Source organism: Aptenodytes forsteri, unplaced genomic scaffold, assembly GCF_000699145.1.
Source record: "Aptenodytes forsteri isolate BGI_AS27 unplaced genomic scaffold, ASM69914v1 Scaffold15, whole genome shotgun sequence".
NCBI classification, from domain to species: domain Eukaryota; kingdom Metazoa; phylum Chordata; class Aves; order Sphenisciformes; family Spheniscidae; genus Aptenodytes; species Aptenodytes forsteri.
The window spans coordinates 119,858-147,257 of record NW_008795129.1 but is presented as its reverse complement, the minus strand read 5'-3'; the positions used below and the strand labels follow the sequence as shown (position 1 = coordinate 147,257).

The window sequence follows — 27,400 nt, the reverse complement described above, 5'->3', positions numbered from 1 at the left end:
TGGTGTTGGGTTGACGGTTGGACTCGATGATCTTAGAGGGCTTTTCCAACCTTAATGAGTCTATGATTCTATATACATGCCAAAAGATGACATTAGAATATGCCTGCCTTCGCTTCTTGTGGTGCAATTCTTGATGAGAAACCGCAACCTCTCTCTTAGCCATACTGCTCTTCAGACCTGTTCACAATAAATCTGCTGATTTCAGCTACAAAATTAAACCCTTATGCTGTCATTGATAATGCAGAATTTACTGGACACTTTTATAAAAAAGGCTTAAAGCTCTCCGTAACTATTTTCCCCAAAAAATGTTAGGGAATGTGGAAGGAATACAATGGAAGAAGCCAAAAAAAGACCAACAAAATTGCCAGTTGTTCTCTTATACAAGTATTTTTGCAGACTATGGCTCTAAACCTTCTACTGCTTCCAATTCAGCTTTGCTGTCTCTGTTGCTTCTAAAACTCCGTGAAAAGGGTGGGATTATCCAGGTATAAACAAGTACGGGCAAAGAATATGATATCCTAAGTCATAATGATGTGATTATACACAAGCAAAAAAACCCACTTTTTGAAACTTCAGATTTTAGTTGGCGGGGGGAAAAAAAAAAAAAAAGAAATCTGTATCTGCCACCTGAGCAAATCTGAGGCAGTGGACCTGAAACTACTTCATTGATTACGCCACTTTCTATAATGTAGTCATCTAAATAGGTTCGTCTTCCTAGACCACCCAAAATGTTTCTTCCACCTACTCTGGTAAGACATGAGCCACAATCTCCACAGAAGAGTTGTTTATTCTAACAAATTATATTCTCATTTTGAACTGTATCATTAAACCATAATCGCATAAACAGTTCATCTTTACAGTGTAATGTGCCTAATGTCCTATGAATTTCAGATTAAATTTACAAAACTATTTAGACACATAGAAAGACTTACAAATAACAACACTGTCAATGGTATACCTTTTTCCATTAATTTGTACAGTGAGCTGGGCAACCAATCTGATTTTTGCAAAACTTAGGCAGCCCTGTTTTCAGCTTTTCTAAAGCTGCCTCTCTGCATTTTTATTTATTTTTAATTTTTTTTTCAGGTTATCAAAAACATACGGGAAAGAGCCCTGATCTTCCAACAAGCAGCATTAAAACCCAAGATATGGCTACTAAGTTGAACCCTATCATTCCGTTCGGTGGCCACCACTGCCCATTAAATGCTGTTAACTCCACAAATTGGTTTTGTATTTTGTGATACTGCAAAGTGACCGCTGAGTCTGGGGTAGCATCTCAGGGCACCTGGATTTTGTGAACATGCTATGCTTCTCCTGTCATGGTATGTAATTGGGCACCCAAAACCACACTGAAAATACACTTTAAGGTTTTTAGTTTTGTGCTTCGATATACCAAGTTTCTACCTGAAGTGCAGGATTAGGAACGGGCATAGGGGTCATTTTATGCCTCAGTGCAGGAGCTGATTTTGGCCTTGGTCTTTTAACCTCTGGCTCTTCAACTCTTTGAAAGCCAATGTCGTCTTCACAGGATTTCCTTGAAGAGAGATGAGTGCAGTCAATACCCTCCTCCCGATAATAATGCCCAGAGTTCCTGCTGCGCCCCTTGAGAGTCGCAGAGTCCTGTTTAAGTGCCAAGGAAACTGGAGCTTGGGCAGTGGCTGGGCTGGTGGGTGGTGATCCAGTTGTTACCGTAGACTCTGATGCAGAGCTTGTCTGCTGTTTATGTTTAAACTTGATAGAGTCACTTCTTTTAGGAGGAGTTGGAGGAGTTGAAGCCACTTCAGCTTTTGATGGCTGAGGTGAATGGCCCGTCACCTGATTAGGGGAAAGGTACTCCAGCTTGGGAGGGTTGGACTCGATGATCTTAGAGGTCTTTTCCAACCTTAATGAGTCTATGATTCTATATACATGCCAAAAGATGACATTAGAATATGCCTGCCTTCGCTTCTTGTGGTGCAATTCTTGATGAGAAACCGCAACCTCTCTCTTAGCCATACTGCTCTTCAGACCTGTTCACAATAAATCTGCTGATTTCAGCTACAAAATTAAACCCTTATGCTGTCATTGATAATGCAGAATTTACTGGACACTTTTATAAAAAAGGCTTAAAGCTCTCCGTAACTATTTTCCCCCAAAAATGTTAGGGAATGTGGAAGGAATACAATGGAAGAAGCCAAAAAAGACCAACAAAATTGCCAGTTGTTCTCTTATACAAGTATTTTTGCAGACTATGGCTCCAAACCTTCTACTGCTTCCAATTCAGCTCTGCTGTCTCTGTTGCTTCTAAAACTCCGTGAAAAGGGTGGGATTATCCAGGTATAAACAAGTACGGGCAAAGAATATGATATCCTAAGTCATAATGATGTGATTATACACAAGCAAAAAAACCCACTTTTTGAAACTTCAGATTTTAGTTGGCGGGGGGAAAAAAAAAAAAAAGAAATCTGTATCTGCCACCTGAGCAAATCTGAGGCAGTGGACCTGAAACTACTTCATTGATTACGCCACTTTATATAATGTAGTCATCTAAATAGGTTCGTCTTCCTAGACAACCCAAAATGTTTCTTCCACCTACTCTGGTAAGACATGAGCCACAATCTCCACAGAAGAGTTGTTTATTCTAACAAATTATATTCTCATTTTGAACTGTATCATTAAACCATAATCGCATAAACAGTTCATCTTTACAGTGTAATGTGCCTAATGTCCTATGAATTTCAGATTAAATTTACAAAACTATTTAGACACATAGAAAGACTTACAAATAACAACACTGTCAATGGTATACCTTTTTCCATTAATTTGTACAGTGAGCTGGGCAACCAATCTGATTTTTGCAAAACTTAGGCAGCCCTGTTTTCAGCTTTTCTAAAGCTGCCTCTCTGCATTTTTATTTATTTTTAATTTTTTTTTCAGGTTATCAAAAACATACGGGAAAGAGCCCTGATCTTCCAACAAGCAGCATTAAAACCCAAGATATGGCTACTAAGTTGAACCCTATCATTCCGTTCGGTGGCCACCACTGCCCATTAAATGCTGTTAACTCCACAAATTGGTTTTGTATTTTGTGATACTGCAAAGTGACCGCTGAGTCTGGGGTAGCATCTCAGGGCACCTGGATTTTGTGAACATGCTATGCTTCTCCTGTCATGGTATGTAATTGGGCACCCAAAACCACACTGAAAATACACTTTAAGGTTTTTAGTTTTGTGCTTCGATATACCAAGTTTCTACCTGAAGTGCAGGATTAGGAACGGGCATAGGGGTCATTTTATGCCTCAGTGCAGGAGCTGATTTTGGCCTTGGTCTTTTAACCTCTGGCTCTTCAACTCTTTGAAAGCCAATGTCGTCTTCACAGGATTTCCTTGAAGAGAGATGAGTGCAGTCAATACCCTCCTCCCGATAATAATGCCCAGAGTTCCTGCTGCGCCCCTTGAGAGTCGCAGAGTCCTGTTTAAGTGCCAAGGAAACTGGAGCTTGGGCAGTGGCTGGGCTGGTGGGTGGTGATCCAGTTGTTACCGTAGACTCTGATGCAGAGCTTGTCTGCTGTTTATGTTTAAACTTGATAGAGTCACTTCTTTTAGGAGGAGTTGGAGGAGTTGAAGCCACTTCAGCTTTTGATGGCTGAGGTGAATGGCCCGTCACCTGATTAGGGGAAAGGTACTCCAGCTTGGGAGGAGTTGGTGGTCTTTTGAAAGTATCAGGATCAAAGATAGATTTCCTTTGTTTTGGCTTTTTGTACACAGAGAACTTTTCTGTTTCTGTTGCCGAGATATTAACCATGACTTTTGGCCAGGTACCACCACTATGCTTAGGTCCATGTCCTTTGTCAAATGCGGTCTCAACCATCATACAGTCAGCTCCTGTAGGTTCGTAAGGCAGCCTCCTGTTGTCCAAGCCAACAGCTCCAAAGCCTCGGTCCCCATATGTCTCTGGGCTGAACGAGCTGAGACTGTGTTCTGAATTACTGTGGCAACTGTGCACTGTGTTCCTATGAGAGTCTACTCGTAACGTGTTACTAGGGAAAGGTTTGTGATCGCAAAATGAACCGCTGCCCTGATCACTCTGGTCCTTCTTGCCATCCATGATGTCTGGATTGAAAATGTCAGTCTGTGTTGAGCTGTTGAGTTTCAGATTTCTTTTATTTTGGGTTTGTATCTCTGATGCATGAACCCTACAGTTTGATATTTTTTCTGAATCCTTCAGATTTTCAAATATATTTTGACCACTCCAAGATGAACTCTGAGGAAAAACCTAAAACAAACAAGTGATCACCTTATTATTATGGCTGATTTCTGTTTAGTACGAGGCATATTCTAGCCTCCTTGATTTACCTATACCTGAATATACACCAACACCTGTATAAATACGGTTGGGAAAGGTTTAATAAAACCTTGCAGATGCAAAGCACAGAACATCAGAGAAAATGAAGCTAGAAATTGTTTTTGAAACATTTTCAGAACAATTCCAGAAGGGCAACTCCACACTGTGGCAGAAGCACTGTACTGACAGTGAAGGGACCTGCATTCTACTTCTACCTCTGTTAAGTGATGCTAATAAGTCATCTTTCATTGCCCATTTTCCCCTCAAACATTTCATCTTTTTACTTTCTTAAAACCTCAAGCTCTCTGAAGCTGGAATTATCATTCATAAAGGCCATGTGACAGGCCCAGCATAATGGGATTCTAACCTCGATAAGCAAAACAGAATAGTATTTTTACAGCGATAAGCCTGAAAAAGAAAGCCTTGTACTTAATCCTCATGATGGCCAGAGTTCAGTTTTCTGCGCAACTCCCTCCTGACTAAAAGCAAACCCTTCTGTAGTCAGGAGGCAGTTTACCTTTCGTGTACAAAACTGCTGCAGCTCTGAAGCAGAAACCAGGAAGAAAGAAGCAATTGTGCTGGCAGTCATTTCACGTGACCAGCACACAAATGGGAAAGAAGTAAGAACAATAAATAAGTTTCATTTCCTACCAGATGCCACAATAGCCTTACTTTGGAAATAACTGTTGGGTGTACCACCAGTGAAATGCATCCAGATGGTCTTATTTTTAGCAGAGACTTCCCCACGATGCTATATTTTTTCGTATACCCTTCCCTGAACAACTAAAATAATTCTGTACAAGTTCAAGAAAATTCTGCAGATTTAGCTTCTCCTACTCACCTTCATCAGTGACAGGGTAAGGGAGTCCCTACAGTTTCGTAGCAAAGCTTCACATTCAGTAAGCGACTTATTATCTAGTGCAATGCCATTGATCTAAACACAAAAAAACCAAAACAGACATCTGTAAATCAAAGGTAGCAGGTGGGGAGCATCTTAAGGTAGCATCTCTGAGACAGGGGAAACACTAGTTTTATATGTATACATGACTGAAGTCTGGTTGACCTTGTCCTGTCTTTTTCCATTCTCCACTAAAAAAAAAAAAACCAACCAAGCCTCAGCTACAATTTTGCTATTCCTACTAGAGATACAGTGCAACACCACTTGTTTCACTACATTAGCCTCTACGCATTTGTACATCGACAGTAATCACCTTCCGTTTCACAGGAGTTCATGCATCAGACAGGTCGTTTAAGGCTGCAAATGCACACAGGGAAAAACTTCCCCTCCAAAAGAATGACATCTGTGATATCGTAATTTAAAAGACAAGAAACCTTTCATCCAGCCAAGGGATGTCTTTTTGGAACTGACCTTTCCTATTCAGTATAAAAATCACAAGTATCATTATATATAAGCCAAGGGTGAAGAGTAAGTCAGTGTCTCTGTCAACAATTCTCATATGAACTAAGCGTAGCAAATAACCTGCACATTATTTAATCACTCAGCCTACAAACACACTGATTTATAATAAATACTTAGTAAATACGCAAAAAGGGTATATCACAGTGAAAGTAAAAAATTAATTGGAAAGTTTGGGAACTTAAAGAGTAGCATCAATGGTAACACTTTAAAATAAATAAAAAATAAAAAAAGGAGAATGCATTCTTAAGACTCACAGCAATTATTCTATCTCCCACAGTAAGGGAACCCTCTTTGGCAGCTGGGCTTCCGGGCACAACAGCAGCAACAAATACTCCATTTTCTAGACTGACCCCACTATCTGAAATACACACAATAAACATGAATTTACTCCTGCAATTTGAATACCTTGCTCAAAAAGCATGTCTGACCTGCCTGCGTGAGAAAGAAATGTAACTACCAAACCAACTGAATTTCAATTTCTGAAAACCCATTTAAAGAAATAAGAACACAGTGGGGGAAAATAGGGATATGTCCCAAAAATGAATATAATCAAAGCTGGTAAGAACACAGTGGGGGAAAATAGGGATATATCCCAAAAATGAATATAATCATACAAAGCTGAGGTGACTGATGTCTTTAAGAGTCTTGTTTAGACTCCCAGTAACACTCCAAACAGGCAGTTAACTAGAACTAAGTATTAAAAAAACAAACAAAAAACCCACCCAAGAACAAAATAGAAAACCTGTACTTACAGAATAAAGCTACCATCAATATGAGCATTCTTAGTTTGCTAAAAAACAATTAATGAAAATCCCTATCTAGGAGGCAGTAACAGTTTAAGTGGGATTTAAGCAGAGGCTCAGAACATGTACCTTTACGTCAAGCCACTTTTGGCTGAACAAACACATACCATTTATATACAGCCTTTATAGCCATTACCTTTATGTCCGGAAACATTGATGTGAAGAGGTGTTATCACTCGCCCACCTAAGGACTTTCTTCTTCGAACCACCATGTTAATAACACCTCCTCCATTTAGAACAGCTTTTATAACTTGCTTTTTATCCTTATTAGTAAGATCTACATCATTTATCTTCAGTAACCAATCATTCACTCTGGCAGATAAACAGAAATAAGCAGGTCAGTGTTAGAAGCATACTTTGCTGGACGCAGCACATGAATAACATGCATGAAAAGGGATGCAACGGAGCTGATCTCAGTATGCTAATCCTTAATTATCTGGAGTTCTCCGTTCCTGAAAAAGCATTAAATAGCAGCTAAATGAAAACCAGGACTTCTAGTCTGCACTTCGCTAGCAAAAGTATATCCTCAAATCAGTAATGACTACTCCTTATTTAAAAGCAACTCTTGGGACAGAGTAGAGTGGTTAAAAACCTCCTATCGACACTAAGAACAGGAGCGGGTTTCAAATTATCTCGTTCTACTCTCCTTTCGCCTTGGCCTCCCCCAACAGCTCACCCTCATGTCTTCCCCAAAATTTAAATAAACAGATCAAAGTTTGAGGAGATAATAAACAGAGTAGGTGAGACACAGAGAAACAAAAGAACATTTCAAATCCTGGTGAGTTTTAAGGGATGACTCAAATAGCATTTAATTTCTGTAATGCTTTTAGGCATTGGTCTTCTCAGTGCGATTTCCCAACCCACATTAATAATATACACGACTAATGATAAAAAAGAACTTTAAAAAAATGGGAAAAAACAAAGACAATTTACAATATGCTCATATTTAGTTTATTATGACCAACAAAAGACGAGTATCTTCCAAAGTCAAACCCTACCTTAATCGACCATCAGCAATACTTCCTTTGTCTACTTTGGTAACGAAGATCCCACAGTCTCCAGGGAGGTATGGTTCATTCACACCTTCTGCCACATCAAAACCAAGTGCTTTCAAGTCCATATCGTCCTAATAAATATTATTAACAAGTGACTCAACTTGTTAATAATACTTACTTAATAATACAACTTACTCAACAAGTAACTCATCGTGACGCTGTGTGTTAGCAGGAGGCATTACTGCATGTTTGTACTATGCACTTGTATTTACAGGATACCTGTTCTACGCAAGTATTTCTATTTAAGCTCCCAATTCCATTAGTTATTAGGCATCCTCTGGCATTAGAACGATCCTTCTCTCTCTCAGATTAAGGCTGAAATAATGCAGAAGGGGAATTTCACCAAAGAGGAATAGGAAAGCAGAAGAGCATGCAAGAAATCACCTTCAGACACGTATAGCCTGTTTTAAGGTATGACGCTGGATGTGTAATGAGAGAACAAGGACATGTTCCCCGGGAATGGGCATTACTTGGGGAAACAAAACAATTGTAAAAGGTAAGGAAACAGCATTGTGTCTTAGTGATGAACTCAGAAAGATGTCCACTTTGATATGGCTAAAGACCAAAAGTAAACAAGAATGAAAGCTCTAACATTATGGAGGACCATTTCTAAATACAGATTAGAGGCAATATTCTACCAACCCTGGCCCAAAACAGAATATCCTCCATGTGAAAAGTGATAAACATCTTTAACAAATCAGTCATTGAACCAAACAGGGAAATTTTAATTTAGTGTTTGCTTTGGTAAATGGCATGGTCACTGTATTTTTAAAAAAAAGTTTAAAGAAAATAAACTGGGACCAACCGATCACAAACTGATTTATTATTGCTATTTTCAGTGTTAAATAGTACACTTATAAAAATTAGAGAACTCTACCTGAAATCAACTGGACCAACCATCTTAGCATACTGAAGGGAGATGATACTTGAAATTTAAAATCTAACGTGCAAAACCTAAATAGAGCTTAAATCAGATGTGTAAGGCGTGCTTCTAGACATGGTTCGATGACTAATCCCTTTAAAATCAGAAGAGCAGAAAGTCTTCAGGGTAGCTGAATTCATGCAAAAACATGAATATTGACCAGAAATAAAGTTGAGCTAAACCTGCGAAAAAATATACTAAATATACTAAAATCCTATGATTCTTCCCAATGTTCTGCGTAAGAAAGGCCCCTGCCATAAAATAAAGATCAAGTAGAGATCACAGTATCATCGCACAGCCTCAGAGCTGAAAAATGAGTATTATTTCTTTCAGTTTTGAGCTGAGTGATTATGTAGAACATGAGCTTAAGCAGACAGGTGAAGCTGATGCAAAAATAAAAGGATTTAAATTTATTCAACTCTACAATCTCCATCCTGGAAGTCAAATGCTGGCAGGTCAGCAAGGATTTTCCCACATATCAATCAAGGTTGGCACAATATTATTACTATAATTTGATAGCAGCACGTTTAATCCCTATGTTTAGGAAAGGGAAACGTATATTCGAATGACGAAGTCCGCGCATTTGATCTCAGTATTGCCAATGTTTAGAACAATCTTTGAAGTAAAGAATAACTAAATAACTGCACATGAATGGAAAATTCATCAGGTTGCAATGTTGTTTACCACAGGTACAGCATATGCTAGACTTGCTAGCTAGTTTTCCAGACAACGGAAAAGCGAAATTATTAGTTAACAGTTAAAATGGAGAAGATGGCAGCGCACAAAATCCGATGGTGAAGGAGCTATTCGAAAGAGATGAAAAAGCATGGTGAAAGGGGAATTGTTATCCCAGAAAGAATTTACAGACGGTGGTCCTGATGGATCAGCATTGCTACTCAGTTCACGTAGTCTTTTAAATCTATATATTTCAACATATAATGATACTAAATAATATTTTTAGTATCAAAAAAGGAGTGTCTTAGTGATCCTGTTGGGATGCAATGTCAGAACACAGACAGATTGGAAAATCATAAAAAAAGATGACCCCAAATAGTGCAGTAAAAAAAAAAGGGATTTAATTTGACAGCATTAAATGACAAACTTTGTCATTCAGGAATGAGAAAGAAATTCTGGTATATGCAGAAGCTGTTATAAACGAAACACAATCTGGAAGACCACCTGTGTGTTCTATGTGGTCAAATAAATTACTATTAGCAAACGATGTGATGTGCCAGCCAAAAACTTCAAATAGAACAGCATTCAAGACTTGCATACAAAGCTGTGAAATAAAAATTCTAGACTACAACGAAGAAAAATAAAATTAAATGGAGAAAAGTACTACTAGGACAATGAAAGGATGTAGAGGTTATCTGGAAAGCTAAACATAAGAACTTAATTTAATATGCCAAAATGGAAAAGGGATTTAACTCCCTCTACAGACAAGCAAGGGAGATTAGCATCTCCTTTCATCCCAGATTTTTAAGCTGAAGGACAATGTTGCCCTAAAAATATATGTTCATCATAAATAAATATTTTTAATACTTTAAAATTTCTAATCAGCAAATCTGAGCAAAAGGAGGAGAAAGAACTTCATAAAAAAGCTTAACTATTTTATGCATAGATTATAAGTGATGTTGCCTGCAAGGACTGGGCTCTCTGATGTCAGTGTTCCCATCACATCTTAAGTTTTGGCTGCCTTAGCACTGCCATTTCTGCAATGAATCACTAACTTCAAGAACAGTAAATGTTTCACTTAAAACATTTTTTATAGTACACGAACCCGGGTACCCTGCAAGATCAGATGGAGGAACTATTTTTATTTATAATGCATATGAAGAAAAATACAAAGCTTGTGTATAACAGCTCGGTTTTGTCAACTACTTTCATCTAGACATCACCGCGCTTGCTGCATATGTGTGTGTGGTTCCTAGTACAACAACAATAAAGAACTAAAAAAAATACAGACGAGTTATTTTTAATCATACCTATTATCAAGATGTTATAATTGACTTCAAAGCTATCCAACATACAACACAATGCAGTTCGTGTTTTTTACTTACTCTGTCTTTTTCAAATTCTACCACTTCAGTTTCCCATTCCAGAGAATCTGTGTCTATGGCTGAGTCATGGGAGCTATGGGCCATCAATTGACGGAATCTGGCCTCCTTTTCCAACTGATTCTCCATCTTCTCCCTAGGCAAAGAAAAAATTTTTTTATAGACACAGACAACCCTTTTAAATAAATCGATACGTAATGTTATCATCATGAGATACCTTATATTTTGTTTTCTAAATCAAAAATCCAAGCTGTGCCAGAAATTTGCCGTGTGCTTCCTTCTTTCCAATATTCTTGGGCTGCCATCGAATCGACTTTCCTTTTCTGTATGTTGTCCTAACATAGTCTTACATTTTTTGCATTATTTTTACATGACTGAAGTGCACAACTAGGTTTCTAGCATCTCCCAAAATGCATTTAATTTACCCTCAGATGAGCTGCATCAGTACGCTCACGGCATGTGAGGCATGATAAATACCAACAGCAAAGCCTCTTCCACAACCCGTTGAGATGACGTATGATGCACACCTTCCTTGTGTTCATAAACCAGTGAGAAAACAGTTGGGAGGAACTAAATTGCAGTTAATTCAACTTCAGTGAAAGAATCCCCTATTGCTTAAGTGTATCTCCACAGTACAAAGATTAGAATATGTGTCTCATTAATAAGATAAAAAGGTTAAGATAGTAAGACTTAGGATCCAGCCCACCACAATAATTTCCACGATATCTAAAAATATAGGCAGTGTTTGCACATACAATATCATGAATACCTGCTGCCCCACAGCTATAACAGCATATGATTGACTTGCGAACATAGCTAACAAACCAAAGTTTTAATCACAAACTTCCACGCAGTTTGATCATTTCTCTAACATACTTCAGTTCCTTCAGTTCGCGCACAGCGTCGTTCTTCTGCTTTCTCATGTCATCCAGATTGCGAAGAGCTTCAGCCAAGTCACTCACAGCCCGGTCTCTCTCCCTCCTTAAGTTGTCACACAAAGTCCTTCAAAAGCAAAGAATTTTCCATTTAGCTACTTAAAACCCTATCTAAGTAACAAACTAGTTTTACCACATTGTATAGTTAATGCAAAATTTAAAAAAGCAGTTTCAAAAGATCTCTCTCACTCAAAAAAAAACCAAACCCTATAAGGAAGAAAAAAATTACATATGCTAGGTCTTAAGGAAAAGCTTGTCAAGATAACAGAAACATTCTTCATCCCTTTCAAAACTTTATTTCTACTTATCTTCTTTAAGCTAGCAGAAAAAAAAACCTGACAAGTATTTTCCCTTAGTTCCTTACACATGTTTAGTAGCAAATATGTTGGGTACTGTTTGTGAAACGTCCCCACAGGTAAAGAATTATTTGCAGGACTATAGCTATAGCAGGATTAGGTATATCATGCCTAAAAGGATGCGTACTTTGTTGTTCTTACGTAGCAGTGCTGTTAGGCTCTATGATATTTACTAGAGACATATTATGGGCACGAAAGCACAGACAAAGCAAAGTATCTTTGAAGGTGCCCTCAACTTAAAAAAAAAAAAAAATCACCCTGTGACAGCTAATGCAGAAGTTCCAACAAGTTGAAGAAAGTGCTAGCAAAACCCAGCAAGTCCTAGAATTGCATCAGCTGCACACAAGGTGTTACAAAGATCACTCATGTACCATCTAGCATTCGTTTACCGTATACTTTCCCTTTCTGCAACAATCTTATCCCGCTCTTGAAAGGCCCAATCTCTCCTACACTTGGCTACTTCTGCTTCCTGGACAGCTTCCTTTAGTTCTTGTGACATTGCCTCATATTGTTTCCGAAGCATTTCAATTTCTTTGTTTGCTCTTTCTATGTCTAGGGTAGCAGAATCTTGTATCTAGGAATTAAGAAACAGATAGGTATTTTAGGCACAATTTTGCAGTAAGTATGCACAAACAGCTTTTACTATATGTGTGTTACCTGAGGTATTCAATTCTCATGTTTTCATGAAAAATGTTCATTTATCTTAATGGCAACTTTGGGTGAAGAAAAAAAAAAGATAAAAACTGTTGTAATATATTCCATTCAGTGGCACACAAATTTGTGTGAATACAATCTACATGAATAAGAATCCTCACTTCAAAATGACATGAGCGAACATTTTGTTTTTCAGAGATGACATTCCATGCTTCTATCTTGTTCTGCTCAGCAGACAGAAAAAAACTTCAAGGATATTTACAAGTCAGATACACTAATATAAGCAGTTACAACACAGATTTCCTGCATTAATGTCTGTTGTTTACCCTGGGACAACTAGATGTACACGTTCACAACACAGGCTTGTGATTACACAGGTCCCTTAACTCCAAAGCAGAGAAATGGAATTCCAAAAAAGTTTTGTTTGAATGTTTCTTGGTTTAGATAAGAATTATTTTCTTCCTGAATTAACTTGTTCCTCTAACATTCTCTATTTTGAACATGAGAGATGGTGACAATAGTAAGACAGATACACAGAGATTAATCCAAGCTCACAGCACAATAAACACAAGCCAACTACAACGGTACAGCCCACCACAAACACTGAAGGCCATGGGCTTGCGAACAACTGTGTGTGGTTAATTTCAAGAATATAAATAACTCTAATGAATCTGACTAGACTTGTCATTTGATTAAAGATTAAACTTGGGAGGAATGTTTCTAAGACCTGAATGCATGTATATCAAAGAGAGACTACTAAGTCACATTTAATACACTTTAAAGGCTCTTTTTTTCTCTAAATGAGCTATAATTATATTCAAAAATAAGAGAGCACAGAACCTTAAACCCCAGGTTTACTTTCTCACCTCAACATTAAAAAATAAAAATTGCAACAAATAAGACCAAACAGAGGCTATGAAAAGTCATGTCCGGCCTTTTGATTGTCTCTTTCATTTCCAAGAATCGCTTTCTTCTCTTCCAGTCCACTGGCAGGAAAAAGACAATCAAAAAACCCACTCAGATCAACAAACAGACGTTTGTATTTGAAATGTCAATTCTGATTTGGAATCTGCCAAAGGTGAGCAGCTGAGCAGGTCCACTGCTAAGTCACAGCAAAGCTCGCCCAAGCTTGCTCGGCTTCCTTGAGAAGAGCACAAGTTTCCAAAATCCCACTGGTTTGGCCATGAAGAACCAAACACAACGAAAGATTTATTTCCAGTACAACTGAAAACACAGTTTAATTGTTTCCCCACACACTCATTCGGGATTGGAAAATCAGTGCGACAGGCAAGACTAAGAACTTTTTTTGTACTGGTAAAGGTTTGATATTCAATGAGAAGAGAATACAAGTTTAATGAAAACAACCCAAAATATCTAGTTTAATATTAAATAATTTTGTATTTGTTAGTTATTTCATGAGCATAAAAGTTGTGATACTATGCATTTTCATACTACATTATATGTAAGCATTTACAGTTATATGTGGATTGATGTTTAGTATCGCAGACAAGACGAGCATCAGTAAGTGTGCAGCATTGTAAGAATGTTACTACCCACAGAGACATAAATAGTCAGAATAGCATATTTATATTAAGAACGCGTACAGGTTAGAAAATTTACAATCACACTTCAATTAACTTCCCTTACGAAGCATTAGAAAAAGCTAACATCCTGAGCAGGTCACAGGCACGAACAACACGCATTACAGATGGCAACAAGCATACCAGCAGGTAATAAACTGCCTAGCCACCTGCCGGATCACAATATTTTATTTGCCATTTATTTTTACAAACAGAAACTTAATACGAAGCATGACTGTATGTCTTTCAAACAAGCAGTTCCGTCACTACGTCTTGAAGAACGTACATGCGTTTATATGCAGGTATTTTAGAGTGACTTGGGGAAAAGGGGGAAGACACCCAATGCGCCCAGACCTTTAACTACTCTCTTGAAAATTACTGACCCTTTGAAGCTGAGAAAGAAAAAGTCATCTGTGAAGACTTGCAATACCTGACGGGCTTGATAATATTCCCTTAGCAGGTGGTCTCTCTGGATGATAGCTTCTGTTCTCTCTTTCCTGGCAACATCTCTTTCTTCCTTCACTGTCTCTATATCCTTGCAAGCTTGGTCAAGTTCCTTCTGGGCCTCAGCTTTGTCCTTCACTTCGTGACAGTATTTTTCCAGCAACTCGTTCCTCTCACAAATTGCTCGGTCTCTTTCCACTAGAGCTGAGTTTAGCTCCTAAAACAAGATCCATTGTTTGCAGCAGGTTAAGTACAGAAGGAAGTAGTTCATCTTTCCAACTGGATACACACTGACACCTTAAAAGCCCAGACAGTTTACCACTAATGTTCTGAAAAATGGGAGCAGAACAGACTGTGCTCACATTACATACAAGTAAGTACTAGCAAAAAATATTAAATGTGGTATTAAAGATATCACATTAGCACAGTGCTATGTCAAAAGTAAGCAAGAATCTGGGAGCGCTCACAGTTTTGAGGAACCTAAATGAGGGAAGGTTATTAACCAGTCAGACTTTGTGTTTGAAAAAAAGGCTTTAAATATGACAAAGGGTAAGAATATATTGCAAATATTTTTAAGCAACTGCCTCGATTTTATAGGACTGAAATAATTTAGACAACCCAGCTCCGTAAGTATCTTATAGCTTCCTCATAACTTTTAAAGGGACATTAAAGTCAGGTGCCAGTAAGACACCACGTGCAAACTACAGAATGTTCAGAGATAAAACTACAGTATGCCGTAAAGCAGAGTGACAGTACATCTTACTAAATGTGGAATTCAACTGCATCATAATAATAAAGATGAGTAAAATGTAGCTCTAAAATACAATCTGTCCTTTTAAAAGAGTTTAAACTAGACTTCCTACTGGAAGAATAAGGCATTGAAACAGTTGAATTTCGTGCCACTAAATTTTTAGACGGTCCAGCTCTCTAGACGCATTCAGCCAACAGCTACAAAGAAGTCCTTCTACATACAGGCACTCCTAGCTGGAAGCTATTGATGTTTTGATCTCAAAAAGATTACCAGAGACAGCCGACATCTGAAAAGCAAAAGAAGGAAAGGGTCCAAACACTTAAGGATAGAAAGACACCATGTCATACACTGACTTCCATTCTATTTTCCCTCTACAATTTGCAAGGAATAAGATTGAGTAATTAAAGCATGGATGACAACTGCATTTTGCTGTACTAACATAATTGTTTTTGAGATACGGCATCTAATTAAGGCTAGTCAGGCTGTTAAAACAGTTCTGCGACGGTATTAAAACAGATTTTTGCTGTAGAGTCACAGACAAGCACTAGAATTAATGACTCACTCCGTGAACTTTAAACATAGCAGCGAATCGCAATTACCAGAGCACTCAAGTTTTTTCAACATCAATAAGAGCTTCCATTGCTCAGTAGCTCTGAAGAGAGAAATCCCTGATCCATCTGGTGGTGCAGACAAGTTTTAGTACCGGAAGCAACGTTTTGCACAGCTTAACTATAGTCTGTATAAAATGTGCATTCAAATGTGTGTATAAAACTTACACCAGAGCATTAAATCTTTTCCAGCATGCAGCAGAGATGAAAGTCATCAAGTACCAAGGCAGAGGGAAAGTTCCCAGGAAGCCCTTCGTTAAACAGGAGTTTACAGTACTTTAAGGTGATTGGGAAAAATACACATTGCCACAGTTTATTCCAGCATGCTCGATATAAACTATCTGAGTAAGAGCAGCCATTGCCTCCGGTGGTCAGTAGTAAAATTTCACCTCTGTCTTTTTCCTGTGACGTTTGCACAAAATTACAACATGACAGCACAGGGCAACGTGCCATTTGGCGCTGATTAGAACAGCTTCTGTTTGGAAACATTAGAGTGGTTTGGTTTGAAGAACGATTCCGAATTTGTGAAGGATTCTTATGTTTGAAGGAAGTTCTCGCATCTGAATATAGTGCAATGACCTCATACAGGATAAAATACAACAGGTCTATTAAACAGAGGGGAAAGCTGACTACCACTGGAGATGAAACACGACATTCTAAGTATATGCTGGAGCAAAAGATTATGCCAAACAAAAACACCACTGGGCAAGTAGAGGGGGAAATCTATAACATCTAATCCCTAGCTTTGAGTGGCCCAACTCACGAGAACTTAATCCAAAACTGTCCACGGTGCAAAATCCTGAGATTTCTTCTATCAGCTATAAATGCCAGACATTTTGGATGTAAATTAACTCATTATGTTTGGGCATGTGTGACCAATAAAGCTTAAATATCTAACTAGTAAATTGATTGAGTGACCTCATCAGCAACTGCTCATGATGAACTGCCTCTTCAACCTCAACCAACCTCTTCTCCATTTCAGTGGCTTTTGCATTTCTTTGGGACACAAAAGGTACACTAGCAAACACAAGTTTCACGGAAGAAACTACATTTAAAACGACCTAAATGGATTCAATGCTGTTTCAATCAGTCAATGGGTGCTATGTAATAGGGCACGTAAAGCTGCTATACATCACAAGGAGAGCAAAGAACGTTAAGATACATTTTGGCAAGCACCAGAACAACTATTCACTGACGGGATAATCCCACCGTTAAGATACATTTTGGCAAGCACCAGACCAACTATTCACTGACGGGATAATCCCACTTATGTAGAGGCATTTTTCAGGATACTATTTCAAGTGAACGTATCACTTGATCAATACGTTTTTTCACCCTTTCAAGCATTTGCCTTGCCAGAACTAGAAAATCCCTTATGCATTGAATGCAGCTGCAGCGAGCCAGTACTATGTGAGACAGTAACATACCTGCCCACAAGCAGAAGAGTCATAGCTACAGGAAAGGAAAACAGGAACAAAAAGAAAACTCACAGTACTGCTATTTTACACCTCTTAGTACATAATAGAAGCAGCGATTTCTGCCTTCTGATGGGCCACTTCTGGGGGTGAAGAAAAATGCATGTCTGTGCCCTGCCAGCATCTCACTCACCAGTCCTAGGCTCTTTTCTGTTCTTATTCAAACACCCCTTCAAGTCATCTAGGTAGGAGGGAGCAGCCGCGTATTTAAAATTTCAATTTCCTGCCCCTTAAATCACTTTGGCAAATTACGCATAGTGCCACAATGACAGATATAACAAATTGGAGCAGAACGACTAATTGTGGCCATTTCCATCTGTATTCCTTAGCAGCTACCCTGATTCCACTGAAATCAACAACAGACATTTCTATTGGCTTAATGGCTTTGATGAAAGTAGAACAGGTATGAAACACGTCTCAAAACCTCACTCACTGTAGAAGCTAAATTACTTAGCTGGCAAATACGCAGGGGTGCAAACTATGAATCCTTAAAACCAGAAGTTAATTATTTTTAAAAGCTCTAATGCCGTATGTCACAATCCACATTATGTCCCTCAACAATGGTGTGATTTAAAAAAGAGCTCCACACTTTAATTTTTCCATAAAGGGCATTTTGTTCAAATGTAATGCTGTGAAAAAAGTAAAATGAGATTTATAGGCAATGGAATACATTTGCTTGTATCTATTTCATGCTAAATTAAGTATTTGTAAACCAAAGGGTCAAGTCAATGCATGTCAGCTGAAATGAAACCGAGCAGTAAAATTGTGTTTTGGAAATCTGAACAGCATCATTATAACATGGTTGTGATATAAGCATTTCAAGAACATATTGCTGAAAAATACAAAGTTCTGGTTTCACACAATTTAAGGCATGCCTGAGTTCTAGCGAAAAAAATCTTCAAAATATCCTCTTTAACTTAAAGGCAGAAGGAGGGCAAATGAGTAAGAACATGCATGTCAGCACAGGCTTTGCGTAAATATTTGAGACTACTTTATCATGTACCGTCTTAAGTCATAGCAGATAGTATCCAGCGGTTCCTGTAGAGGTTAGAAGTTAAAAATAATGAATATTTAGAGCTATATTGTTACAGAGAGCATTACTTGAAAAGGCATAGAAGACTAATGCCGTAAAGGAAGGATCTATAATCAGCAGAACAGAATTAAGTCAAGTGAATAGCAAATTTCAACTGACAGGTACTCCATTCAAACATGCAGCCTTAATAAACTGATAGTAAAAAGGACTGCTGTAAGAAAACATCAGCACGGAATTTCCTCTTTGCAGTGCATTCCTATTTTCCATTAATCAGTCATACATTTCTGATTCTAGCATCAACAATGTACACCCATTTCCCTTCCCCATCGAAATAATAAGTTAGTACCTGTCTTAAAGCTTCCATCTCTTCACTAGCCACTCGCTTCTCAGAAGAAGTGTTCTTCAGTTTGGACTCCGCAAGCTCCAGCTCTGTTTGAAGCTTATCTACCTCTTTAATTACTTGATCTCTCTCACTCATTATGAGGCGGTATTCATTGAAAACTGAATCCCTTTCTTCCTTGTATTTTTCTGCATCCTTTGCTGCTTTCAGCTGCATTGTTTTGAACCTTGTCACCTCCGACTGTAATCGCTCCATCTCCCTCTGCAACTCTTTGTTTTGTGCTGTGGCGTTGCTTAGTTCCTGCTGTACTGATTCAAATCTAAAAACAAGCAGAAATGCCAATAAGATACTTGTTCCTCATTTTCCTTTTTCATACATTAAGGATTTGGCTGGACAACCAAATGTGTGCACTGGTAAAACACAACCGCAGAGGACAGCTTCGACAATGTACTCTCAGTGCTGCAAAATAAAAGTTAGACTAATTATTGCCTTAGGAATATTAGTGAACCTTTAGGAATATTAGAGAACCTCTTTAAGGAACTGACAATAAAAATTGTTAGAAATAATTTAGAATTAGTTTAATTATTAAAAGTAAGTTTCTATCAGATTATTCTAAAAGGAATGCAAACCATTGCCATTATTTAATAGCACAAGTTTAACCTTATTTATTGCGTTGAGCTCTGCTCATCTTAGAAGTTAATTCCTTCTCCCAACACACACTCCCAGGCATGTGGGAAGAAAGGAAACAAATGCAGAAAATGGAAAAACCAGAACTTCCACATGCCCAAATATGCCACAAGGTTGGTAATGGACAATTTAGAGGAGAAAAAAAAGTGGGTTTACAATAAAAATGCAGACAATGGAACTAAAACCAGGTAATTCAAACATTACTGTTTGTTTTCATCAGCAGGTCATCCAGTAAAACTGAAATGCGAAACATCTTAAGCTGTCAAAAGTAATTTTAAAAAATTTAACACAGACGAAAACACATGCATTTTATCACTACAACCTACTGAAGTATGGCACAATCAAAAAAAGGACATAAAAAAGTTTATTTTAAAAGTAGTAACTTTTGTGTTTATATTGACAAAGCATTCTTAAAAGTGGGAATATAATTCCACAGACAAATTCACAATTGGGTATGAAAAGGAACTTCTGAGAGCAGCGTTTTACCACAATTGGACACTAAGATTTCCTTGCACGTTTTTTCCAAACCTCCCAGGTAAACGCCATTGATGGAAACACTGTACCTAACCTGATGGACTTTGAGGGTTGTCCAAATTTCAGGTGCCCACAAACCTCTAGCAGACTTTGATTCCACAGACAAATTCACAATTGGGTATGAAAAGGAACTTCTGAGAGCAGCGTTTTACCACAATTGGACACTAAGATTTCCTTGCACGTTTTTTCCAAACCTCCCAGGTAAACGCCATTGATGGAAACACTGTACCTAACCTGATGGACTTTGAGGGTTGTCCAAATTTCAGGTGCCCACAAACCTCTAGCAGACTTTGTCTCTCCCCCCCCTCCCCCCCCCCCCCCCCCCCCACTGTTTAAAAGTGCAATTTCTTGTCTAATCCAGCATGTTGCCTGACCTTTCCCAAGAGAGAGCTGTAAACTCAATTTCAAATACTTCCTTGAAAGCCTCGGTGTATTCAAAGCATTGCCATAGCATTGCTGAGGCATCGGCAAGTAATTCCAAAGCCATCACCCTGCTCCTTTCGGGAAACTCTTCAGTTTAAGAGATCATCGGGCTGGCAATACAGAAGATCTAACATATTACAATCTGAATTTCTTTTGTCTTTTCAAAACCGTGAGCATGAAGGTAAGAAGAATATACTATAGGAGAAGTACAAGGATATATCAGAAATCTAAGATAGAGACTATGCCAAACAACCTCACTGCCATGTAAGAACCCACAGTACATTTGAAAACTATTCGGGGGTCAAATCAAGGACAACACTGGGAAGATACAGGAGAGAGGGGAGGAGAAAAGATTTAAGGCAACGTTTGCCAAACAAAAAAAAATGTCGTCAGTAAGGAAGGAAAAAAACCAGCAGAAAAAACCACGCCACAACAAGCATACTAGCATGAGGAATTGATCAGAAAGGAAAGTCTCTGCCATAGGGGGACATTCATATTAAATAGTGATAAAACCTGCGTGAAAACCTGAAAGCAAAGTTCCAGCTGAAAAACCTTGGTCCTGCTTGACCTTGCATTGCCTCCCAAGGAGGAAATACAGGCAGCTGGATCACATTTTCACAGATGCCTTCTGTAGAGAAAGCCCATTTCTAACAACTGTTGTGAATGGATTGCAAGCAGCAGGGTTAGATGGGTCAGTAGCAGTAAGCATGGGTTTATAAGGAGCAACCAACACTGAAAAGAACCCTCACCAGGACTACCTGCTTTGTATTCAACGCAATTGCAAACTACGGGCAGATCTGTCCAAGTGCCATAGCCCACGTGCAAAATGCAGAGACACACGTGTAGGGTAAGGTTTAGCACAGAGGAATTCGATAGCCGGTACAGCTAATTTGTAATCTGCAAACTATTCACCAACTAAATCATCTTGGTTAACATTGACATGCTGTGTATTACTGTGACAGTGTCACAGATGAAAGAAAAAAGGCTGAACACTTCTCTGATATTCTTTAAGGCCAAAGATTCATTCAAAATAAGACCTGGGCTACCATTGGAGTCTTACTCCTCCTGCTCTCTTTAAAACCTATTTTGACTGTGTTTACACTTGGTATTAATAAAAAATTTAAAAAAAAAATAGTGCTGCAATTTATGACCCATTCATCCTCAAACTGCAAGTTTGTTAAGTCTTATATTCTGAAAACTATACTCACCTGAAATACATTTTAAAAATTTTTGGTCAGTCACCCAGAGAAATAGGTTTTGGATACAAAGAAAGGGTATAAAGATAAGACAAATAAAGGTTTCTATAAATAGAAACAAGTAAAAAAGAAGTCCAGACCCAAAGCCAACCAAATAAAAGGCAAAAATTCCTGAAGTTCAGTTACATTAATTTAGCTGGATCACTGGTTCACAGGAACATTAATATCTTTCATGAAATTTTAAAGCCAACCTCTGCTCGGTATCAAACAACACCTTCCTCAAAAAGGAGACCTAAATCACAAGGCCATAATACAAGTATGTTGAGCTTCTGCATGTATCAGCATGGCTGCAGCATTTCTTGTAGTATATATTAGGCTTTCCCTCACTTCCAGGAATCCATGGCAGCCTAAGTTACATAACTTACTCTCTCATTACTCATATTCTCCCATAACTTAATTAGATGTATCACAACTGTGTACATGCTATTCACGTGTACATTATTATCTATGCTCAATCTCACCTTTTTGAAATACTAAAAGTCTATCAATGTGGAAAACAACATTTTTTGGCATTAGCCTGTGGGAGTTGTGTATTATCCCTAACTTATGTCAGTGAAAACATTCTCAACACGTCCACGGATGCTGTTTGGAGTCCTTACGTATATTGGCATTCTTCCTACCCCATACGGGTATCTGTGTAGGCTTAGTATCAAGGAGGAGCGGAGAGAGGTTAAGTGCGGTGTGACATAGTGTCTGTGCTCTTCTGTTTTGGCACTTGCGCTGCTCGCAGCAGCAGCACCGTCCCAGCCAAGTGAGACTCCCAGACGTGCGCATCCAGTGAACTCTGCTGCCAGCCTGAAGCTCTGTCTCGGAGTCCCACACAGTCTGCAATTCTAATGTCATGAAAAGTTAACTTACGCTTGAGAACATCTTCATTTGCTAAACACCTTTTAGAAATTATATCCTCCTATTGACTTGTTTTTTATATTTAAATAAAGATATATACGTTGATGGACTCACCACCCATTGAGGAGTTTGTGTGGAACACTAAGTCTGAGGTTTAACAAAACTTTGGTTGTATTTGACTCCAGTGTCTGCAGCTAAGAATAAACATAGCTTGAAAAGCAGACTATCCCTTTCTCACGAGCTAAACAATGGTTAAAATTCCTCAGACAATTCCAAAACCCTTACTGGGAAATCCTTTTCTCAAGAAAAAGCACCATTTCTCCAAATAAACATCCCCATTACACCTTCTAGGACCTTCCAGAAAATCTTACATAGAAATGCATGCTTACTCCTCACACCAAGATAACATACACTGGAGAAAAATTTTAGAAACAAAAGTTAGAAAAGTATTCGTGATTCTATCACAGAGAAAATAAGATGCTACATGAGAATTGTTACTGCTTTCACAGCGTATCTGAAGGGATCAAAACCTGATTATACCTTCTAAGAGAGGTCGAATATTGCTGCTGAAAATGTATTGCTGTGTCCCTTTGCTTCATTAACATGTCAATCTGTTTCTGAAGACGTCTGTTCTCCTCCTCAGCCTGTTCTAGGCGGCTCAGATCTGTATTGTGACTTGCGATCTTCTCATTGTACCGTTTCCTTAGGGCATCGTAATCCTTCTTCACACCCTCTAGCTTGTCCATGGCCGTATCATAAAGTTTATTTAATATCTCTGATGACCCATTTTGCTTCATAACCTAAAAAAATGCCAGAAACTGTATTAATAAACTCAGTTTTTAGTAAGTTCAATAAATTTGATTTAAAATATGTATCAGAAACAATATTAAAAAAAATATTAACCAATTTTAATAATAGTTCTTTTTAATGACTAAGGAAACACTGAGCCTCTTTTAAGCATTACTGTTACCCTAAGCATTACTCTATCTGCTTAATGTTAACTGGGGGGAAAAAAAAAAAAATCTGCTTTATCACAACTTAGAGTGCACAAGTTTATGAAAATCTCTCTCTAATGGTAACTGCTACCAACAGTTATTAAACTCACGTTGTTTTTCGAAGTACTTTGTAGTTTTAACAAGAGGCAATCGTTATTTGATGACCAAGACGATAGCTGTAATTTAGGAAATGACCACGAGGTGGCATTCATGACAGGTTGCCTGTATCCTCCATGAACAAATTAAATAATTTAAAACTTCAAGAGAATAAAATCTACCCTAAATATACATTAGGCATATATTTTAATATTCACACAATATTTCATCTGGGAACTAACCACGGAGGTTTGTGTTTCAAAAGCTATCCATAAAATATGAGCAGGAAGAGAAAAATCCATTTAAACATGAATAAAGTCTGACCTGAATCTTAGTTTCAAATTAATTTCCATTGACATAAGAATCTTGTTGTAAATAGCAACGTTGGTGATAAATGACCAGCAACAACAGAAATCCCCTAATGAGCTTCAGCAAATCTAGTCCTCCTTCCTTCTCAAAAGGAAAAAAAAAAGTGCCTGACCTGAGGCCTTTCCTTCCCCCCCCCCCTTTTTTTTTTTTAATGCTATGCTAATTTTTTCTGTTTTTGTCCTTTAAATTGAAATTTGGCCTTGATAGAGCAGTGGGAAGAAACAGAAATGCTCTATATACAGAGGTGCCAGGAATTTATATAATCTTAACATTAGCCTACAAAGGTACGTCCCTAACTATCTGAAAATAAGAAGTATTCAAAAAGTAGAAGGAAAAAAAGACGGAAAACATGAGCTCTATAAAAAGTTGAAACCAAACACATAGCAACTACTCTATATGCACAAATTGGCTCCTCATCTTCTTTTGTGTCTTATATTCAGAGTAAAGACCAGTTCCTGAACATGGAAGAACCCGGATGCCTGCAGACCAAAAGGAAAGGAGACCGAAAGAAACTGCCCGCTCTTTGCCCGATACTCACTGCCCACAGGTAGCGGATAACAACCGTCGCTGTCAGGAAACCACTTCTCTACACAGGCAAGATGAGAGAGACAGAGTTCTTCAGCCTGACGCTGGTCTCCTTTAACCAGCCGAGATACGTAAAAGCAGCGAGTTACTGTTCATGAAGCGGTCCTGGAACAAGGCTGCGCTTTGGCGAGAGTCTCATTGGCACGGCTATTTCCACAGACACCCCTATCCTCAGTGGATTCAGTAGCACAACCCGCACAGAGTTGGACCCATGATTAGCTAGCATGCTTCAGTGAACCGTTTCAGATATGCTAACCACGTGATAAACTGTAGGCATACGTAAAGTGTAAACTCATGTTGATTCAAACCCTCTCAAGAGAGCCATTTTCCTGAAGACTACTTCCCAAAGCATTCTGAGAACAGCGTTTGAGAACCAAGTATTTGAGAATCCAAACAGAAACAAACCACTTCGCGCTGTCTAAAGCATATACGGAATGTCTTTTTGCTGAAAACACACTAAATGACTAAAGAAGGACGAATATACTAGAAATTGGACGGAGTTCCGCATAAACTCGCTAACAGGGATTTGAGGGAGGGAGGTGGAAACGCCATGAACAGGAAGCGGTGTAATAAGGAAGGCCTCCCATTCAAAATCCCAGTCTGAGAAAAAGTAAATAGTCCCAGCTGGACCGAGGAGGACAGCCATGGCAACAAGAAACTTCACATGCGAGCAGCAGAAACTTAAGCTGGTCAGCTGCTACACAGCAAATCCGTGGCAATCCCACACGAAGAGTAACCCGATCGAAAAGTTTTTGCTCTCTGAGGCCACCGAGATGTTGTGCTTTGCTACGGCCCGACGACGAAACAACACGTCAGAGGGATCTACATAAATAGCGTTAGACTAATTCAGATGAGAAATGACACAGACAAGATAAGACTCTTGGCACCCCTTCAAGACACCATGACTCACTCTGACATGCTGAGAAACGGAGTTACACAACTTTCTCATTAGGAGTCACATACATGGTTTTCTTTAAAGGTTTAATCGTGAGGTTGACACGAGACTGAAGTTCTTTAAATAAATACTGACAGCGATACTTCAGCCTCCTTCTGTGCTGCCAGGTAATTTCAAACTTCAGGACGGAACTTCAAAATACAATAGCCTTCTCTTGGAGGTTTTACAACCCTGCTTTGCAGACTGGGAAACTGAGGCACAGAACAATTAAGCCATTTGCCCAGGTTTACACAGCAAACCATTTCTGCTACACGGAACATCAGCCATCTTCCGAACGAAGCCACTAAACCATTTCACAGCAGAACTCTCAAGATAACGTTAAGAGGAAGGGATCGAAAGGAAATACAAATGTTCGCTCCTCTTCGCACCAGCCCTCAAGCACCTCCTAAAGCGCCGTTCACCACATCCAGCTTGCTTTAACCTTTGCCCCTCCTACCCTAGCAAATAATTATTTTTGTTTGCATAGGTTTTGCTTCTGAAGCCTAATGTTTGACTTGCAAGTTTGCCCTGTGAATCAGCCTACACACAGTTAGCTGAGATACCCCGTTTAACCATTCCACATGCTACTGTAACTATTCTAACTGAATGACCAGACTTTTCCATAGGTGAACCATGGATCTGATAGGACCAGCTGCTCCTCACTATTACTCTTACTTTTCTTTCTTCAGAGTGTGTGAACAACGTTGTCCTAGAGACAGCCTGTTATACACAGCTCTGAAACGTCCACCTCCTCCTGAAAAGCTTGTCTTTTTTTGTTTTAAGTTCAAAAACATTAATGAACCTGTAGCTTTGTTCTAACTGAATAGCATCTGCAAACCTGAATAACCAAACTTAAGCTCAATCATTCCCCAAACTGTTATGGTGTCACTAGAATAATTAAAAAAAAAAAAAGACAAACAAAAAACAACCCACATATCTGTTACTCAATTTTTTTATTGTGATACTTTCCAAAAAACAAACATAGCATGCAAGTTTAAAGCTAGCCCTGTCCCATAAAATACCCTAGGAAAACAGTCATCTTTTTAATCACTTTGCAACTTCGAGCTAGGATTTTGATGCCTCTCCGCCCACTTAAAAAAAATATCACGCATATACAATCTTCCTCATGCACATTTTTTTCATCTCTGCATCAAGATTTCCTAATACCACCTAATATTCAATAGCCCTCGTTCTTTTTTCCAGCTTAACACAGAAAATCAGTTAGTATCCAAGATCTCATTTTCTCCCCTAGTGCTGTCCAGTGTAAGGCGGATGTTTTTGAATGAGTAAGTCATAAAAGGCAGCGACGCTGCACGTTCGGTTTTCTTGACTGACTTATCAACGGAGCAATTCACGATCTCTTCTGGCACTTACACGACACGCTGTAGCCTACCTGCTGCTGCTGGCTGCGCAGGTCCGTGATCTCTTTCTGATCCTCATCGTGAAGTCTCTTCATTTCCTCACATGACTGCTGGAGATGATTATGTTCTCGCACCAGCTGCGTGTTTTTCCTCTTCAAGGTATCCATGTCCTCCTTCAGCTGTGACTGGTCGCTCAGCAGCCGACTGTGCAAGGTGCTGTCGTGGCACACAAAATACACTCTTAGAGGCCAACTTGCCAGGACAAAGTCCTGGGCTAATTCATCTCAAGCATGAGTTTCCTACCAAGAAAGCAGGTCAAACTAACTCAATTCTGCATATTTGAGTATTCCAAGCAGCAGGGGGGGGGGGGGGAAGAAAAAAAAAAAAAAATCAGAAACAAACAGGGACATAAATATGAAAATACATGAAAGTACACAGTACTCTTAAACAGCATCAGAAGAGATGGTGGATTTATGCCGCCCATCAATGCCATTTCATAGCTATTTTAAAGCAAGCAGATAGACAAACAGAAATGGTGTAATGCGAGCATAAGATGAT

General features: G+C 38.7%; 1 protein-coding gene across 1 annotated transcript in view; it reads right to left on the bottom strand.

Annotated features, from left to right (window-relative positions):
- Positions 1-27,400, bottom strand: part of DLG5 (discs large MAGUK scaffold protein 5) — a 72,206-nt gene that overhangs the window by 24,063 nt on the left and 20,743 nt on the right. Inside the window, exons 4-15 of the mRNA XM_009277626.1 lie at positions 26,875-27,058; positions 23,043-23,302; positions 18,763-19,075; positions 14,536-14,766; positions 12,261-12,445; positions 11,457-11,582; positions 10,584-10,716; positions 7,545-7,672; positions 6,683-6,858; positions 5,998-6,101; positions 5,165-5,257; positions 3,235-4,254 (exon numbers count right to left, since the gene is read on the bottom strand). Of these exons, the coding sequence (XP_009275901.1) occupies positions 3,235-4,254; positions 5,165-5,257; positions 5,998-6,101; positions 6,683-6,858; positions 7,545-7,672; positions 10,584-10,716; positions 11,457-11,582; positions 12,261-12,445; positions 14,536-14,766; positions 18,763-19,075; positions 23,043-23,302; positions 26,875-27,058 (2,953 nt within the window). The remainder of the gene's footprint in view (positions 1-3,234; positions 4,255-5,164; positions 5,258-5,997; positions 6,102-6,682; positions 6,859-7,544; positions 7,673-10,583; positions 10,717-11,456; positions 11,583-12,260; positions 12,446-14,535; positions 14,767-18,762; positions 19,076-23,042; positions 23,303-26,874; positions 27,059-27,400) is intronic.